Source organism: Panthera pardus, unplaced genomic scaffold (assembly GCF_024362965.1).
Source record: "Panthera pardus isolate Hobbes unplaced genomic scaffold, ASM2436296v1 HiC_scaffold_17, whole genome shotgun sequence".
Classification (NCBI taxonomy): Eukaryota; Metazoa; Chordata; class Mammalia; order Carnivora; family Felidae; genus Panthera; species Panthera pardus.
This window is the reverse complement of record NW_026526732.1, coordinates 35,400,522-35,421,108: the sequence shown is the minus strand read 5'-3', so window position 1 is coordinate 35,421,108 and position 20,587 is coordinate 35,400,522. Positions and strand designations below refer to the sequence as shown.

The 20,587-nt window shown below is 38.3% G+C and overlaps 1 protein-coding gene across 4 annotated transcripts in view; it reads left to right on the top strand.

Moving 5' to 3' along the window:
• LAMA2 (laminin subunit alpha 2) overlaps window positions 1-20,587 on the top strand; it is a 620,981-nt gene that overhangs the window by 238,174 nt on the left and 362,220 nt on the right. For all 4 annotated transcript variants that reach the window (XM_053904501.1, XM_053904500.1, XM_053904503.1 and 1 more), the window contains exons 5-7: window positions 8,561-8,740; window positions 18,740-18,829; window positions 20,184-20,301. In XM_053904501.1, the coding sequence (XP_053760476.1) occupies window positions 8,561-8,740; window positions 18,740-18,829; window positions 20,184-20,301 (388 nt within the window). The remainder of the gene's footprint in view (window positions 1-8,560; window positions 8,741-18,739; window positions 18,830-20,183; window positions 20,302-20,587) is intronic.

Below are 20,587 nucleotides of genomic sequence, written 5' to 3'. Positions count from 1 at the left end.
CTTTCTCATTGCCAAGTAGTATTCCATTGTATATATAAACCATTGTATATATTATCCATTTGTCAGCTGATGGACATTTAGGCTCTTTCCATAATTTGGCTATTGTTGAAAGTGCTGCTATAAACATTGGAGTGCATATGCCCTTACGCATCATCACTGCTGTATCCCTTGGGTAAATTCCTAGCAGTGCTATTGTTGGGTCATAGGGTGATTCTATTTTTAATTTTACAAAATCAATTTTAAAATGACATACATAATCCATGATTTGTAAATGAGGAAAGGGTTAGCTGGTTGGAGGTTCTATCATAGTCTCTAATATTTGGGCACAGATATTGATTTATTCTTTCAGTAAATAATTATTGAGAATCTACTATGTACTACTCACTATGTTAAGCCCTGGGACTATATTGGAAATAAGACAAAGTTCCCATTCTCATTGAACTTATAGTCTATTAACAGATACAACACAAGCAAGTAAACAGGCTGTGATAATAGGGGAGAGTCACGGGAGCTCAGAGAATTCACAAGAGGAGCTCCTACACAGGACACAGAGGTGTTCATGGTAGAAAGAATTGGCATCAGCGCTGAGACATGAATGATACATAAAGTATATCTGTGCAAACAGGGAGCAGTGGGGAGACAGACAAGGTGTTTGGAAAAGGAGCCCAGAGATGAGATAGACCACAGCACAAAATGAGAAGTGAAAAATGACTCAGTGATTTGGAATATAGTAAGTAGCCAATAAATATTTTTGAATGAATGATTGGCTAAATGAATGAATGAGAAATATTGAAGTGCGAAGAGGTGGACCAGAGATAAACTTTGTAAGCATGTGTTTTAAGCCTTCATAGTACTTCATTTCCTGGATGCACAAATGAGCAATGATTGACTTAACAAAAATAATCATTAAAATGCCAGCTATTAGTTGGAACAAATAACAAAATATGGGGAAAAGGAAACTGGAATGAGGACTTCAATAAACTGTGTTTGATATAACTAGAAAAAATGGACTGAAAAAAGGTTAAATTCATAGTATCGCATTTCCTCATTAAGGCCCTAAAGATTCTTGATAGGAAAATCTCCAGTATGAAATGTTTAGATATTTTATTAACTGGTGTTATAAATGATATATTATGTCACATTATTCTTTGTTTGGTGTATTTTTATTACCCAGGCCTTAATTTTCATATATTCATAAATGTTCACATTTTTAAGTCTTTAAAAATAATGCATTGATTTGAAAGGGTTTAACAAATTGCAATAAAAAAATTTTTGATAAGGTAAGGAAGGTTATTTCTTAATAACTATTCAGTTACATCTAACAAAACTAAACAATCCATAAAGATGATTATATATTTTAGCAAAAAAACACTTCTTCTAGAAATAAGGCACTATGTCACTGTCAATTAACCTTATTGATTGTTCTTGCAAGTCCATAGAGTTTAAGGAATCTGTTCTATAATTTTAATATAATTTATTGTTTTTTATGAACTCTTTTGTAAATAATAGTACTTCAAATTTATGGGTTGGACACTGAGATAGCCAGAATACAATTTGCATAAAAAACTAACCAGGGACGTCTGGACGGGTTCAGTTGGTTAAGCGTCCGACTTCAGCTCAGGTCACGTTCTCACCGCGTTTCAGTTCAAGCCCCACGTTGGGCTCTGTGCTGACAGCTCAGAGCCTGGAGCCTGCTTCGAATTTTGTGTCACCCTCTCGCTCTGCCCCTCCCCCGCTTGTGCTCTACCTCTCTCTCTCTCAAGAATAAATACACATTTTTTAAAAAAATTAAAAAAGAAAAGAAAAGAAAAATCTACACAATGGGAAAGGTCCACTTTGCTCTGCTGACAACATAGGGTTGAGTAGATCTTAAGTTCACATACATGTCTCATGACTCAGAAAACATATTTATTAGTTCTTCCCAGCTGAGAATAGCCTGTTAAGTGAAACCCTGATATAAAAGAGAATAACGTTAACTAATGTTTAACCAGTAAAAATAAATGCAGTAGACTTTGATTTAAGAAAATCATGAATCAAAGCTGTTAATTTCCTAATTTTCTCAAAATCAACTTAACTCAAAATGCTTGGGTAGACCATGATACAGGGGATTACTGACTTTAATTTCATTTTGTGGAAATATTTGCACACTCAAAGATTTACTCATCTAATATTAAGAAAATTTCATTAATTTATGAAATTGCTTTTGAGGTAGAAAGCTAGTTGAATTTGCTAAATACTTAGGATTTACTTAAGTAGCATTTATTCAGAAATTTATACTTAACACTTAAGTTTTGCTAGATGCTGTCCTACATGCTGGGGATTATTTCAGTTAAGTAAACAGATAAAAATTCCTGAACTCTTGGGATTTATGATCCAGAGAGGGGAGAGAAATAATCATTATGGTAAATAAGCAAATCATCTTCATGTTATGGTAGAAGAAAAGTACTATGGACAACATTGAAGCAGGTAGCAAGAAGAGTAAATGCCAGGACGAAATTTGCACTGTAATTAGAGAGTCACCGAGAAGACCTCATCTAAGCAAGGTTGGAAAGAGATGAGAAAGTGAGCATTGCAGTATCTGGGAAGAGAACATTCCAGGCAAGGGAACCCCAAGTACGAAGTTCCAAAGGCCAAATCCTATCTGGCATGTTCTAGCAAAGATGGCAGTCTAGCTGGAGTATTGTGAGTAGAGAAAGAGCAGGAAAGGAGTTCTTGAAGTTACTGTTTTCTTTGTCAGTGTTTTGAGGTACAAATGGCATTGGGATCATTTGAGTTCATTGTAAAGATTTTGGCTTTTATTGATGGTGAAATAGAAAGGCATTGGAAGGTTTTAAGGAAAATAATGACAGGAGTGGAACTATGTTTTCAAAGGAATTTTTAGAGAGCTCCCTGAAACAGATGCAGAGCTCAAGAGAATATGCAAGATAGTTGTTGAAGCGCCAAGCATAGAGGAGAGACTAAGAACGTTTGCTCCCATTCAGGAAATGACAACTTGGGTGCAGTCTGCTCACGATGAATATGATTATGGCACGGGGCTTGCGCTGGGAATGGGCCTCTTTTGCTGTGGCTCACCCTCTTTCGGATAGTTGCTGGCCACTTTTCACTTCTTGCATATAATCTGCTGAAGAGGACTCTCTGCAGAAATTCCTGAAGGTCATCTGGCTAACAGAAGTAAAGAAATCATGGACTAACATGCAGCATAGTGAGAGTAGGCTTTGGTGTACAGTATTTAAATTTTTTTAAACATTTATTTATTTTTGACAGAGAGAGAGAGAGAGAGAGAGACAGAGCATGAGCAGGGGAGGGGCAGAGAGAGAGGGAGACACAGAATCCGAAGCAGGCTCCAGGCTCCTATCTGTCAGCACAGAGCCCGATGGGAGTCGGACGCTCAACCGACCAAGCCACCCAGGCGCCCCTGGTGTACAGTATTTTAAATCATTAATATTAAACTTGCGATTTTTGTTTTCAGAAGATACAAAGAATAAGTTCATGGACACATTTACTAAAAACTTGAAACAACCATAACAAACAAATAAACAAATAGCTGCTATGGTTGCAAATACATTCTAGAGTGGTGAGAGTGGTAGGAGCGAGCACTGCTGGGAAGTTCCTGCGGTGCCTGAGGGGGAGTCTACACCAAGAGGGCTTTAGGGGAGGTGGTGAGAAGTGCTTGGGTGCTGGATAGATTTTGAGGGTAAAGCTAAGAAGATTGTAGACAAATTGGATGCCGGAACACAGAAAACAAAAGCAGTCAAGCGGGACTCCCAAGTTGTTGGTCCTGGGTAGCTGTAAAGCTGAAATTATTTAGTGAAGTTGGGAAGACTGAGGAATGAAGAGCAGGAGCTCAGTGTGAGATATAAGGTTGAGACACCTATTTGAGAGCCACATCAGTATATCCAGAAGGCAGTTGGATTCTGCATCCTGACCTTCAGAGGAGAGGTTAGGCCTGAAGATACAGGTGTGGGAGACTTCAGTATAGATGGTATGTATGTACATATGCACATATGTATTTTTTGCCACGGGATGTGTTTTACTTTCATTAATCATATATATAATTATACATATATTATATAGAATTATTATATAATCCTATAATTAGAGATGGCATTTACATTGGTGAGCTTTGATGGGATCATCACATGAGTAAGTGTGGCTAGAAGAGCGGTGGCCAAAGACTGGGCACTGTACTACTCCAATATTAGAAAGTCAGGGAGAAGAGAAGGTAGGAAACGGTGAGGGAGATTGAGAAAGGTAGTGGGAGAGGTAGGAAGAAGACCAGGACAGTGTGGTGTCCAAAACATGGGAGTCATCAGTTGTTTTAAAAGCTGCAAATGGATCAAGTATGGTGAGGACTGAAGAGTGGTCATTTGGGGGTTTCTGTTGACCACCTGGAGCCAGAACCAGAACCTTTGCTCTGTGCCGGAAACACAGTGACAAATTATTGCTATATCCCCTTTTCCTAAGCTTCCCACAGCTTACCCCTTCCTCCAAATATATGCCTTTTTTTTCCTCACAGGACAAAATAAAAGTGATTAGGCTCATTTTTCAAAGTTATTGAAATCTTATTCTCCCTCTCTAAATTATTATATTAAGCATGCTTGGATTTAAGAGGTTCCCCCGAGTCTCAGCCACCCATTTATATACAAATTCTTTGACCACAGCTATAGATAGCTAATCTCATCCAGCACCCATGGACTTTATTGCTCTATCTCCTGGGATCACCTCACTTTCAAGTTGTTGTACTTATTTCATTGGCACACTTAAAGACTAGTAATAAAAATGGGATTTTAAGGGTACCTGGGTGGCACAGTTGGTTGAGTTTCCAACTCTTTGATTTTGGCTCAGGTCATGATCCCAAGGTCATAGGATCAAGCCCTACGTTGGGCTCTGTGTTGAGTGTGGAGCTTGCTTAAGATTCCCTCTCTCACCATTTGCCCCCTCTCTCCTGCTTGCCCTCTCTCTCACTCTCTCTCAAATAAAAAATACGAAAGAAAATGGGATTTTAAAATATGTGAAGAGAGTACTACTCATTTCAAAGTTTCTGATAATTGTTAATCATCTTTAACGATAATTCCCCCACCTATCCAGTCAGTCAATAAACTTGTATCATTGGGGAACATATTAGGATTGTAGTTCTTCCAGAAATCTAAAACAACTGTAGTAATATAAATAGAAAAAACATAATAATAAGGGACAAGTATCCATACTGGAATTGATTAATTGCTGCAAAAAACTATTTTTAAGTTATATTCTAATCATAAAGGCAAAAACACTATCAAACCACAGAGGTCTTATCTATCCATCTGCAAAGGAGATGTGATTTAAAGAGTATGCTTACACTAATAAGAACATAATTAATTTAGATGGGTAGAGTATAATATTGATTTAGACATTTGGTCATAAACAAAGATATTTCTCATGTTTTTTTTAAATTTTTATTTATCTGTGCAAACTAATTTCAAAGAAGAGTATAATTTTAAAATCTAGAAAGCCGGCTGTTAATCAGGTTGATATTTTCAGTTGGAATGAATTCCTCTGACAGCATGAACATACAGTCTCCAACATGTCTGTAATGGAAATCATTTCAGAAGATACCAGACTGCCACAGGCTTCCCACGGCCTCGCAGCAAGACAGCGGTGGTCTTAAGGACTGACACTTTTCATCTTTTTGAAGATAGACACCCTCCAGTTGTCGCCCCACAGGAGATCAGGAAGTATGCTAAGCTTTCCAGTGGACTTGGAATTACACAGCAAAGTGCCAGTGGAAATATCCTATCTAATATTATGATTTATTTTGAAGGAGAGTGGGAAAAAAAATGATAGAAGGAAGCTGCACACAACATGGCCAAACAGCTGGCTGGTTTTATGTCCCAGAAACAGCTTGGGACTAACTATACTCACAAGATCTCTTGGCAGAGTGGCTTGATGAAAATACCGAAGCTGTGAGGAGAAATGTTCTTTTGCCGAATCCTTTATGTTGCTATCATATGGTTTATTAACCTAAATGAGAGCATGTGCACCATTTTTTAAAGTTCCTGTATGTTTAAATGAGGAACTGACTGATTCCATATACAGTACAAATATGGTTCCCATAGCATTAACACCAAATAAAATTTAATAATTTTAATCCTGGACATGTGGTGATTTTCTCTTTTATTTCAAGGAGCACTTTTAGAAGCAATGAAAAGAGTTTGATAAGATACAAATTTAAGCATGAATTCAAGGGCACTGGTGATTTTTTGGATGCCAGAATCTCTAAGGGTAACTAATTTTCACTGCTTCATGTGTCTATTTATTCATTCTTTACACTTAATTGATAACATTCATAAGTCACACAGACAACTTAATTTTAAACGTATTGCTGGCTCACCTGCTAGGTGCCAGAACTGTGGAATATACAAGACCTACTTAAATCTTTTAGAATTTCCTACATTAGAGGGAGAGTATTCAGTATTTTGAGATTCAGTGTTTTAGAAGATTTTGCATTCTATCAGCCTCAAATGTGTTGATTCAGTGAATTTATTCTCTACTAAGTATCGAAGGTAGACTCAAATAGCTAGGACATTTCATATTTTTCTCATGAGCCATTTTGAATTTATTCTTTGTGGCATCAGAATTAGTTTCTCATCCAGAGTTTGCTATATTTATTTTTCTAGTGATTCGGTAGTTTATTGGCAGTCAGTTTGTAAAAGCCCTCGGGGATTATCTAAATGCAGGATGTTAGGAATGGAAACATATCATTGCCTCTCCTGTCAAAAAAACATAATTAACACACATGATTTATCATCTTGCAAAAGTGGATGAAAATTCCTGTGGGTGACCCCAAGTCACAGTTTCCCAGTGTATGTACAGACTGTTGTGTTCTGGGACAACCCTCAGACCAGCACAGACTCTTCTCACTTCCCAGTCTTCTTAGCCTCCTGTGTATGTGTGTGTATGTGTGTGTGCATGTGTGTGTGTGCGTGTGTGTGTGTGTGTGTGTGTGTGTGCTTCCTGTCCAAAACCTATGAGTCAATTTCAAGTTTCTTGAATAATTTCTATTTGATTTATTGTATAGGGAATAATAATGCATTTACAAAGTACAGAAAACGTGAAGTACTATACTTCTTGAGTATATTGAGAGTTTCTTCATTTCTTTGTATGGTGCACATAATTCATTATATAGATGCAGAACTTATTTCACCAGTCGTACATTATCGATGGTAATTAGATTGTTTGCAGTCTTTTGCTATTACAATAAAATGCCATATATATATATATATATATATATATATATATATATATAATATATGTAGGATATTTTCCCATAAGTGGAATTTCTAGGTCAAAACTCTAGGCTTTTGTAGTGTTGATAGTTATTCCTGAATTCACCTTCATAGTGGTCTGTGCCATTTACACTCACACCTGTAAGTGTTTGAGAATGCCTGTATCTCTTTAGTCTTGCCATCAGAGAGTATTAAACATATTTTTAGGTTTCAACAACATGAAAAAATTGGAAAAGTTTTTTGTTGTGTTTTAAATTAGCTGCTGTTATTATGAGTGAAGTTCATTGACTTATCGAAAGCTTAACAGCCAGTAATATTTCCTTTTCTTGGAATAGTCCTTTACATCTTTTGGGTTTTTGTGTTAGTTGTTGATCTTTCTTTCTTGCTGATTTACAGAAGCTCTTCAGATATTAGGGAAATCATTTTTTTATCTGTAATAGGAGTACTTTTGGTTTTGTCAGTTTTCCCTCATTAGAATTCTCTATCCCGAGATCCCTGTGAGAGAATGTGGGCTTTGTGCACCTTTAGAAGGTATTCTTTGCTAATTTCTCCAATTTTTATATGACTAGATTTTGTTTTTTCTGGTGTCAATTGTGCTAATTGTTTTCCTAAAAAATTTACTGTTCCATCCAGGTTTTAATGTATTTTCATAGAGTGTATTTTTCATAGACTATGTTAAATCTTTGGTAATTTTTTCTCTGATCTATCAATTTCTAAAAAAAAAAAATAACAAAAAAACAACCTATTGAAATCTCTCACTGTGACTGTAGATTTGTCTAGTTTCCTTGTAATGTGTCGATTTTCACTGTATATATTTTAAGGCTGTATAATTAGATAGTTTCAATTTTAGAATTACTTTAAGTTCCTGATGGGTTCCTGTTTTATCCGATATTTTGTAACTTTTTTTTAAATCAAGTTTTCTGGTTTCCTACTATATACCAGATTCTGAAATAATTTTAGCACATAATAAGTTTCAGAAAAAAATGATCGACTTAAGATTTTATGGAAATCCTAGGAAAATCAAGTAGATGCCATGCCTTGGAACAAAAGAAAATGGGGAATCACAGTATATAGAGAACACTTAAAATATAAACAAATGAATTGCTTATACAAGTATTAAAAGGTCCGTAAACTTCCTCAATTACTTTACTAGATTCCAGGGAGTAAGTATGAACCTGTGTCTGCCTAATTGAGAGAAGTTAAGCTTAATTTTATTCTTCTGAGAAAAATCAGAGAAAGCCAGATATTTTATTTTTGGTAACTTTCCTTGTTAAATCATTTCCCATATTGTGTAGATACACATCTCTTTGATCAATGGGAGACCAAGTGCCGATGACCCTTCTCCTGAACTGCTGGAATTCACCTCCGCTCGCTATATTCGCCTGAGATTTCAGAGAATCCGCACCCTGAATGCCGACTTGATGATGTTTGCTCACAAAGACCCAAGAGAAATTGACCCGATTGTCACACGAAGAGTAAGTTATGAGGAATCGTATTGCAGCCTGTAAATGATATTTTTTACTGTTAATCAATTAATTTTTAAATAATTTAACAAGATATCTTTAATATTGATTTGTAGGAGTGGTTTGTTGCTAGACTAAAATTCAGCATAACCATCCTTGGTTCAAATCCAAACTCTGTCACTTATTAGATATGTAACATTTATCAAACTCTTAACATTTTTAACCTTTCATTTCCTCATTTGTAAAATGGAGATTATAATACCTAGTTCGTAATCTGATTTTCGAAGACTAAATTAGTCTTGTCATTTTAGGTATCTGTTCTATTATAATTGGCCCTGGGGAACTATTGTAGGAAGTGCAGTGGCTTTGAAACATTTTTGGCCACAACCCACACTAAGAACTAAATTTTATATCACAACTCAGTCCGCACACACGCACATGCACATACACATTACAATATATCTGACACTTTAATGTGAATAGAATTAGCTGGTGGTATTATGGAAATGCAGATTCTGATTCAGTAGGTCTAGGGCAGAGTTGAGAAAGAATAATTCTAGCAAGTTCTTAGGTGATGTGAGTGTTGCTGTTCTGTGGACCATTTTGCCCATTCAAATAATTTAACTTTATGTTTCATTGAGTCACAAGCTATAGTTTAAAAAGACACTACTGTAGGGGAAAACAGATTGTTTACACTGTTTTATTTTCTTTTATAAACAGAACATCAGAAAAAAAACAACAACAACAGAAATGACGGCATCCCTTTTAATAGCTCTTTGAAAACAGGAGCTCACAGAAAGGCTGTTTTCCAGTGTTAAGCCGGAATACGTGACATACGTGATCAGTCCAGATCCTATGAGTAATAATTGTGTTTCCTCCTACCTACTCCTTACCACATTCACTGGTTTATGTCGCACTCCTTATAGGTGGCTACACAACTAGGACATTATTACCAATTCAGCTCTAAGTCCATAAAGAAACTCCATGCTCACAGAATATCTACTACATGACTGGAGGTGAAGGTGGAAATAGGATTGTAGAGGGAAAGTAAGATGGTAAGACACAGCACTTAGTTCTAGAATGATGCACTTAGTTCTGAAAGGCCTGACTATTGCCACAAGTTACAAATTGCTGACCCAGCACACTAAATATTGAACGGCAGCACTTTTCACAGTTCATGAATACCCCTCATATATATTTTCTTCTCATTACTTAACTTACACCTCACCACTCCATCATCACAGAAATAACTTTTAAAGTTTGATTATCCCCATACAACACATGTTGGATGTTTTAGTGCCCTGTACTTTCTAAACCTGAAACAATTTTCCCTTGCATAATATTGCAGCATATTGTAAATTATCTTATGCAGAAGTAATCATTATTTTTCTGCAACGTGTAGATTCTTTGCTTGTTTAAAAAATCATGTTTAATTATAATTTTGGCACGACTTGAAAATATACAGTGAGGAAGACTGAGTAATTCTGAAGTGAAATTTAATCTTTTCCGACAGTATATCTAACAGAGAAAAAAAATCAATGTAAATAAATATGTTCCTTTTATCATCTTTTGCAGAAGGCAGAGTGGGGGTTGGGAGGCACATCTATTATTTATAACTTCATTGTGCAAGAGCCTTTAAAATAGTGCAGTAAAATGCAACATATAAATAAGCCCTTTGAAAGTACTCAAGTTCAGTAAACACTACGTATAAATTTAAATATATAAAAATAGGATATTGAATTTCAGCTCCTCTTCATGACTCAAAAGTGAAGCACTATGCGTTTATATTTAAAAACAGATTTCTTAGTTTTAAAAGCATCTACAAAAGTACTGTATCAGCTTTCTGAGCAAATATCCCTGTTCATATCTGTATTACTAAGTGATGAAGTTAGTGAGAAGCAGACTTTTACATTACCTAAACCTCTAGCAAGTTTTATTTCAAGGTCAAGGTCTAGGTATATGAAGTAATAGAAGTAACAAAAATATTATAAAGGATACTCTATGTAAACAACAAAAACAAAGAGAAAAAGAAAAAAAGTAAATGGAAAAATGGAATTTGTAGTTAGGAAACTCAGATTTGTGTTTACCTACTTATTCTTGCTGGGTTCTTTTAATGTGAATGATTGAAATAGTAGGACTATCTACTACTGAGATAGTTACCTAGATTCTATAAGATAATGTGAAATACTCTCACAATTGTGAAATGTTATTATATGCATATTAGTTAAAAATTTTAAATAGCCTAGTACTATAGTTATAAATTATCTTTAAAAATAGCCAGGTAGATTAAAACAATTAAAAACATAGAGGGGGGTTCCGGAAGATGGCGGCGTAGGAGGACGCGGGGCTCACAGCGCGTCCGGCCGATCACTTAGATTCCACCTACACCTGCCTAAAGAACCCAGAAAACCGCCAGAGGATTAGCAGAAGGGAGTCTCAGGAGTCAAGCGCAGACTAGAGGCCCACGGAAGAGGGTAGGAAGGGCGGCGAGGCGGTGCGCGCTCCACAGACTGGCGGGAGGGAGCCGGGGCGGAGGGGCGGCTCGCCGGCCAAGCAGAGCCCCCGAGTCTGGCTGGCAAAAGCGGAGGGGCCGGACAGACTGTGTTCCGACAGCAAGCGCGACTTAGCGTCTGGGAGGTCATAAGTTAACAGCTCTGCTCGGAAAGCGGGAAGGCTGGAGGACAAAGGGAGGGAGAGCTGCTGAGCCCCCGGACGGCAGAGCTCAGCTTGGCGGGGAACAAAGGCGCCAGCGCCATCTCCCCCGCCCATCCCCCAGCCAAAATCCCAAAGGGAACCAGTTCCTGCCAGGGAACTTGCTCGCTCCGCGCAAACACCCAACTCTGTGCTTCTGCGGAGCCAAACCTCCGGCAGCGGATCTGACTCCCTCCCGCTGCCACAGGGCTCCTCCTGAAGTGGATCACCTAAGGAGAAGCGAGCTAAGCCTGCCCCTCCAGCCCCCGTGCACCTTGCCTACCCACCCCAGCTAATACGCCAGATCCCCAGCAACACAAGCCTGGCAGTGTGCAAGCAGCCCAGACGGGACACGCCACCCCACAGTGAATCCCGCCCCTAGGAGAGGGGAAGAGAAGGCACACACCAGTCTGACTGTGGCCCCAGCAGTGGGCTGGGGGCAGACATCGGGTCGGACTGCGGCCCCGCCCACTAACTCCAGTTATACACCACAGCACAGGGGAAGTGCACTGCAGGTCCTCACCACGCCAGGGACTCTCCAAAAAGACCAAACGGAAGAATTCCCCTCAGAAGAATCTCCAGGAAATAACAACAGCTAATGAACTGATCAAAAAGGATTTAAATAATATAACAGAAAGTGAATTTAGAATAATAGTCATAAAATTAATCGCTGGGCTTGAAAACAGTATACAGGACAGCAGAGAATCTCTTGCCATAAAGATCGAGGGACTAAGGAACAGTCACGAGGAGTTGAAAAACGCTTTAAACGAAATGCAAAACAAAATGGAAACCACGATGGCTCGGCTTGAAGAGGCAGAGGAGAGAATAGGTGAACTAGAAGATAAAGTTATGGAGAAAGAGGAAGCTGAAAGAAAGAGAGATAAAAAAATCCAGGAGTATGAGGGGAAAATTAGAGAACTAAGTGATACACTAAAAAAAAATAATATACGCATAATTGGTATCCCAGAGGAGGAAGAGAGAGGGAAAGGTGCTGAAGGGGTACTTGAACAAATTATAGCTGAGAACTTCCCTGAACTGGGGAAGGAAAAAGGCATTGAAATCCAAGAGGCACAGAGAACTCCCTTCAGACGTAACTTGAATCGATCTTCTGCACGACATATCATAGTGAAACTGGCAAAATACAAGGATAAAGAGAAAATTCTGAAAGCAGCAAGGGATAAACGTGCCCTCACATATAAAGGGAGACCTATAAGACTCGTGACTGATCTCTCCTTTGAAACTTGGCAGGCCAGAAAGGCTTGGCACGATATCTACAGTGTGCTAAACAGAAAAAATATGCAGCCGAGAATCCTTTATCCAGCAAGTCTGTCATTTAGAATAGAAGGAGAGATAAAGGTCTTCCCAAACAAACAAAAACTGAAGGAATTTGTCACCACGAAACCAGCCCTACAAGAGATCCTAAGGGGGATCCTGTGAGACAAAGTACCAGAGACATCACTACAAGCATAAAACATACAGACATCACAATGACTCTAAACCCATATCTTTCTATAATAACACTGAATGTAAATGGATTAAATGCGCCAACCAAAAGACATAGGGTATCAGAATGGATAAAAAAACAAGACCCATCTATTTGCTGTCTACAAGAGACTCATTTTAGATCTGAGGACACCTTTAGATTGAGAGTGAGGGGATGGAGAACTATTTATCATGCTCCTGGAAGCCAAAAGAAAGCTGGAGTAGCCATACTTATGTCAGACAAACTAGACTTTAAATTAAAGGCTGTAACAAGAGATGAAGAAGGGCATTATATAATAATCACAGGGTCTATCCACCAGGAAGAGCTAACTATTATAAATGTCTATGCGCCAAATACCCGAGCCCCCAGATATATAAAACAATTACTCATAAACATAAGCAACCTTATTGATAAGAATGTGGTCATTGCAGGGGACTTTAACACCCCACTTACAGAAATGGATAGATCATCTAGACACACAGTCAATAAAGAAACAAGGGCCCTGAATGATACATTGGATCAGATGGACTTGACAGATATATTTAGAACTCTGCATCCCAAAGCAACAGAATATACTTTCTTCTCGAGTGCACATGGAACATTCTCCAAGGTAGATCATATACTGGGTCACAAAACAGCCCTTCATAAGTTTACAAGAATTGAAATTATACCATGCATACTTTCAGACCACAATGCTATGAAGCTTGAAATCAACCACAGGAAAAAGTCTGGAAAACCTCCAAAAGCATGGAGGTTAAAGAACACCCTACTAACGAATGAGTGGGTCAACCAGGCAATTAGAGAAGAAATTAAAAAATATATGGAAACAAACGAAAATGAAAATACAACAATCCAAACGCTTTGGGATGCAGCGAAGGCAGTCCTGAGAGGAAAATACATTGCAATCCAGGCCTATCTCAAGAAACAAGAAAAATCCCAAATACAAAACCTAACAGCACACCTAAAGGAAATAGAAGCAGAACAGCAAAGGCAGCCTAAACCCAGCAGAAGAAGAGAAATAATAAAGATCAGAGCAGAAATAAACAATATAGAATCTAAAAAAACTGTAGAGCAGATCAACGAAACCAAGAGTTGGTTTTTTGAAAAAATAAACAAAATTGACAAACCTCTAGCCAGGCTTCTCAAAAAGAAAAGGGAGATGACCCAAATAGATAAAATCATGAATGAAAATGGAATGATTACAACCAATCCCTCAGAGATACAAACAATTATCAGGGAATACTATGAAAAATTATATGCCAGCAAATTGGACAACCTGGAAGAAATGGACAAATTTCTAAACACCCACACTCTTCCAAAACTCAATCAGGAGGAAATAGAAAGCTTGAACAGACCCATAACCAGCGAAGAAATTGAATCGGTTATCAAAAATCTCCCAACAAATAAGAGTCCAGGACCAGATGGCTTCCCAGGGGAGTTCTACCAGACATTTAAAGCAGAGATAATACCTATCCTTCTCAAGCTATTCCAAGAAATAGAAAGGGAAGGAAAACTTCCAGACTCATTCTATGAAGCCAGTATTCCTTTGATTCCTAAACCAGACAGAGACCCAGTAAAAAAAGAGAACTACAGGCCAATATCCCTGATGAATATGGATGCAAAAATTCTTAATAAGATACTAGCAAATCGAATTCAACAGCATATAAAAAGAATTACTCACCATGATCAAGTGGGATTCATTCCTGGGATGCAGGGCTGGTTCAACATTCGCAAATCGATCAACGTGATACATCACATTAACAAAAAAAAAGAGAAGAACCATATGATCCTGTCAATCGATGCAGAAAAGGCCTTTGACAAAATCCAGCACCCTTTCTTAATAAAAACCCTTGAGAAAGTCGGGATAGAAGGAACGTACTTAAAGATCATAAAGGCCATTTATGAAAAGCCCACAGCTAACATCATCCTCAACGGGGAAAAACTGAGAGCTTTTTCCCTGAGATCAGGAACACGACAGGGATGCCCACTGTCACCGCTGTTGTTTAATATAGTGCTGGAAGTTCTAGCATCAGCAATCAGACAACAAAAGGAAATCAAAGGCATCAAAATTGGCAAAGATGAAGTCAAGCTTTCGCTTTTTGCAGATGACATGATATTATACATGGAAAATCCGATAGACTCCACCAAAAGTCTGCTAGAACTGATACATGAATTCAGCAAAGTTGCAGGATACAAAATCAATGTGCAGAAATCAGTTGCATTCTTATACACTAACAATGAAGCAACAGAAAGACAAATGAAGAAACTGATCCCATTCACAATTGCACCAAGAAGCATAAAATACCTAGGAATAAATCTAACCAAAGATGTAAAAGATCTGTATGCTGAAAACTATAGAAAGCTTATGCAGGTAATTGAAGAAGATATAAAGAAATGGAAAGACATTCCCTGCTCATGGATTGGAAGAATAAATATTGTCAAAATGTCAATACTACCCAAAGCTATCTACACATTCAATGCAATCCCAATCAAAATTGCACCAGCATTCTTCTCGAAACTAGAACAAGCAATCCTAAAATTCATATGGAACCACAAAAGGCCCCGAATAGCCAAAGTAATTTTGAAGAAGAAGACCAAAGCAGGAGGCATCACAATCCCAGACTTTAGCCTCTACTACAAAGCTGTCATCATCAAGACAGCATGGTATTGGCATAAAAACAGACACATAGACCAATGGAATAGAATAGAAACCCCAGAACTAGACCCACAAACGTATGGCCAACTCATCTTTGACAAAGCAGGAAAGAACATCCAATGGAAAAAAGACAGTCTCTTTAACAAATGGTGCTGGGAGAACTAGACAGCAACATGCAGAAGGTTGAAACTAGACCACTTTCTCACACCATTCACAAAAATAAACTCAAAATGGATAAAGGACCTGAATGTGAGACAGGAAACCATCAAAACCTTAGAGGAGAAAGCAGGAAAAGACCTCTCTGACCTCAGCCGTAGCAATCTCTTACTCGGCACATCCCCAAAGGCAAGGGAATTAAAAGCAAAAGTGAATTACTGGGCCCTTATGAAGATAAAAAGCTTCTGCACAGCAAAGGAAACAACCAACAAAACTAAAAGGCAACCAACGGAATGGGAAAAGATATTTGCAAATGACACATCGGACAAAGGGCTAGTATCCAAAATCTATAAAGAGCTCATCAAACTCCACACCCGAAAAACAAATAACCCAGTGAAGAAATGGGCAGAAAACATGAATAGACACTTCTCTAAAGAAGACATCCGGATGGCCAACAGGCACATGAAAAGATGTTCAACGTCGCTCCTTATCAGGGAAATACAAATCAAAACCACACTCAGATACCACCTCACGCCAGTCAGAGTGGCCAAAATGAAGAAATCAGGAGACTATAGATGCTGGAGAGGATGTGGAGAAACAGGAACCCTCTTGCACTGTTGGTGGGAATGCAAATTGGTGCAGCCGCTCTGGAAAGCAGTGTGGAGGTTCCTCAGAAAATTAAAAATAGACCTACCCTATGACCCAGCAATAGCACTGCTAGGAATTTATCCAAGGGATACAGGAGTACTGATGCCTAGGGGCACCTGTACCCCAATGTTTATAGCGGCACTCTCAACAATAGCCAAATTATGGAAAGAGCCTAAATGTCCATCAACTGATGAATGGATAAAGAAATTGTGGTTTATATACACAATGGAATACTACGTGGCAATGAGAAAAAATGAAATATGGCCTTTTGTAGCAACATGGATGGAACTGGAGAGTGTGATGCTAAGTGAAATAAGCCATACAGAGAAAGACAGATACCATATGGTTTCACTCTTATGTGGATCCTGAGAAACATAACAGAAACCCATGGGGGAGGGGAAGGAAAAAAAAAAAAAAAAAAAAAAAAAAAAGAGGTTAGAGTGGGAGAGAGCCAAAGCATAAGAGACTGTTAAAAACTGAGAACAAACTGAGGGTTGATGGGGGGTGGGAGGGAGGGCAGGGTGGGAGGGAGGGCAGGGTGGGTGATGGGTATTGAGGAGGGCACCTTTTGGGATGAGCACTGGGTGTTGTATGGAAACCAATTTGACAGTAAATTTCATATATTAAAAAATAAAAAAAATAAAATAAAAAAAAAGCTTCTGCAGTGCAAAGGGAACAATCAACAAAACTAAAAGGCAACCGACGGAATGGGAAAAGATATTTTCAAATGACATATCGGATAAAGGGTTAGTATCTAAAATCTATAAAGAACTCACCAAACTCCACACTCTAAAAACAATCCAGTGAAGAAAGGGGCAGAAGACATGAATAGATGCTTTTCTAAAGAAGACATCCAGATGGCCAACAGACACATGAAAAGATGTTCAATGTCACATATCATCAGGGAAATACAAATCAAAACCATACTGAGATACTACCTTGCACTGGTCAGAGTGGCTAAAATGAACATCTCAGGCAACAACAGATGTTGGTGAGGATGTGGAGAAATGGGAACCCTCTTGCACCGATGGTGGGAATGCAAACTGGTGCAGCTGCTCTGGAAAACAGTGCAGAGGTTCCTCAAAAAATTAACAATAGAAATACCCTACAACACAACAATAGCACTACTAGGAATTTATCCAAAGGATACAGGAGTGCCAATTCATAGGGGCACATGTACCCCAATGTTTATAGCAGTGCTTTTAACAACAGCCAAATTATGGAAAGAGCCTAAATGTCCATCAACTGATGAATGGATAAAGAAGATGTGGTTTATATATACAATGGAATACTACTTGGCAGTGATAAAGAATGAAATCATGCCATTTGCAGCAACGTGGGTGGTACTGGAGGGTATTATGCTAAGCAAAATAAGTCAGTCATAGAAAGATGTATATCATACATTTTCACTCACATGTGGATCTTGAGAAACTTAACAGAAGACCATTGGGGAAGGGAAGGGAAAAAATAGTTACAAACAGAGAGGAGGCAAACCATAAGAGACTCTTAAATACAGAGAACAAAGGGAGGGTTAATAGGAGGGAGTGGGGAGAGGGGGAAACGGGTGATGGGCATTGAGGAGGGCACTTGGGATGAGCACTGGGTGTTGTATGTAAGCGATGAACCATGGGAATCTACCCCAAAAACCAATAGAACACTTTACACACTGTATGTTAGCCAATTTGACAATAAATTATATTTTAAAAAACTGCAAAAATAAAAAAAATAAAAAAAATAAAATAAAAACATAGACTTATATTAATTTCAGATAAGAAAGTAATCACATGGACGTTTTAACATAATAATGAAAAAAGCAAATGTTGCACTCATAGAAATTACTCCTTAAAGTTTGTTAAATCAATCCTGTAGTTCATTACCTTCTATTTCATCTTAATGTGGTTAAGACATATTTTGTTCTGAGCATGATTTCCTCTAAGTATGTTGAGTTTCTTCAAATCCGTCAAGTAAAACAGTCCACATGTGACTAATGATCACCGAGTTTCCTATTATGGCAACAAGGGAGATTTTCTTTCACAAAACTACATAAACCCATTTTTATGAGGAATTATTGTAATTACCACCTCCCCCCCAACCCTGGCATAACAACTTGCTGTCAAATAATAAACACTCCAGCATAGACTTTGTATGTCTGTGGGAAAGAAATTTTTTAAATGGCCGCCAAACATAAATGAAAGGCATTCTTTCTCTGGGTTATGATAACAGTTACTTGATACCTTTTGTGAGCCCTCTGTCCTTCTCTCTTGCTTCCAACGAAAGATAAAAGCAGAAAGTCAAGTTTTTAAGTGAATGTTCCCTTTTGTTACTTACACCTTGCAGTCAGCTTAACAGGATTTCTCCCTGGATTGCTTTTTTGCAGTATTACTACTCGGTCAAGGATATTTCGGTCGGAGGGATGTGCATCTGCTACGGTCATGCCAGGGCTTGTCCACTTGATCCAGTGACAAATGTATGTATATTTATAGGATGCTTAGCAAAATGAAACTCTCAACTGTAAAATGCTTCATGAGACACTTTGCCGATAGGGATGCTGTGAATGGGAGTCAGGTCCCCACTTAGGCGGTGTAACAGAGAGTCATGCCAGGGTGAAATCGAGCCGGCAGTTAGGATGATAGACTTTGAAGTCAGCCATCACAGTATCAAAAAACAGATTAGTTTTTTTTCCCAAAAAGTCTCCAAAACTCGTCTATCTATTTTGAAACCTCTCTAGCTATGACAGCCTGCTGTATGATTTAAAGAACGCCTGCCATCAATCAACCAGACCATTTCTTTTAAAGGTTTTCATCAAAAAAATTAATGCAAACATGAAAACTGCGCATGGAAGTAAATATGAATGGCCGTGGAACAGGGGGCTAAGGTGGGGCAGGAGCAATACAGAGAGGGACTGAAGAACGTATTCAAGAGTGTGATGGAACTGCCAAGTCAGAAAATGCTAGAATGCTCTTGGCTTGGATTTTTCATTAATGCCAATGTATTAAGTAAGTACAACCTCAAAAGATGAATGAACATCTATTTTTCTCGGCCATAAGCTGGCGAAAGGCAAAATCATCTATTATATATTATATGGAAGAAACATATAGAGTAGTAAGATCAGTGAACATAGTTACCTATGTATAGTTTTTTTTCTTCTAAAACTGTAATACAAATGGTATTTCTCTCAAAGCTGGTTTTCTACTGCATCATAGTGTTACTTGCTAGGGAAGGTTCAAATGCCCTGGCATATTTTTCTGGCAAGGTTGTGGTACGGCTTTTCTGCAGGTGTGGGTGTTGTCGATCATGTGAACTGATGAGCAGTGTTTCCCAAGCTGTGTGAGCCCACAAGGCAGCCTTACAGGACCAGTTCCACATGATGCATTGAGACTGTACTCAGAACACACACAGGAAGGAGATTCAGTCCTGGGACATTAGATTTCTATGATGCCCTTTGATGCCTATGAACCTATTCTCCTCTTCCCACACCCCCAAATGTTAACAGTACTTTGCATCCCAAACCAGAAAACCTGCAGATCTCAGGAATCATAGAAGGGGTTTTAGTCTTCAAGACCATTCTCAATTGGGCCTCTCTGCTCTCTTCTAAACCTGAGCCCAGTGATTCCAGTACTAGCCTGAACCTCCTTAGGCTGGTGTTGATCAAATATATCCACTCCCAAGTCTGGCACCTCTTTCCAGACTGACATGAGTTTCACATTTTGGTACATGGTCTCAAAGTTTTCTTTTCTCTTCTTTCTATCTTTTGGGAAAAACCCTTCATTTATGGCTCTCAAAATTATTAAAATTATGCTTTGCCCCCAATTTCTGACCAGAAATCCCGCTGTGAATGTGAGCATAATACATGTGGGGATAGCTGTGATCAGTGCTGTCCAGGATTCCATCAGAAACCTTGGAGAGCTGGCACTTTTCTGACTAAAACTGAATGCGAAGGTATGTTCCTGAGAATTCAGCAATTTATGTGGTTCTTCCTTTTCTGGTATGCAGGTAATATAAACATGTGGTGATTTTAGGTAAGTGCCTGTTTCCAGTTTAGATGTTTTATCTAGGGCAATAGCTGGTAGGCTCCTTTACCCTGCTGTTTTAGTTCCTCAGTTTTTGTTTGTTTGTTTGTTTTTTTTAATTTGACGAAACTTACCAAATGCCTATGACTTTACCACTGTGTGGACATAATGAGAAATAGATAAAAGCATAGTAAAAGCATAGTGTACACTTACCA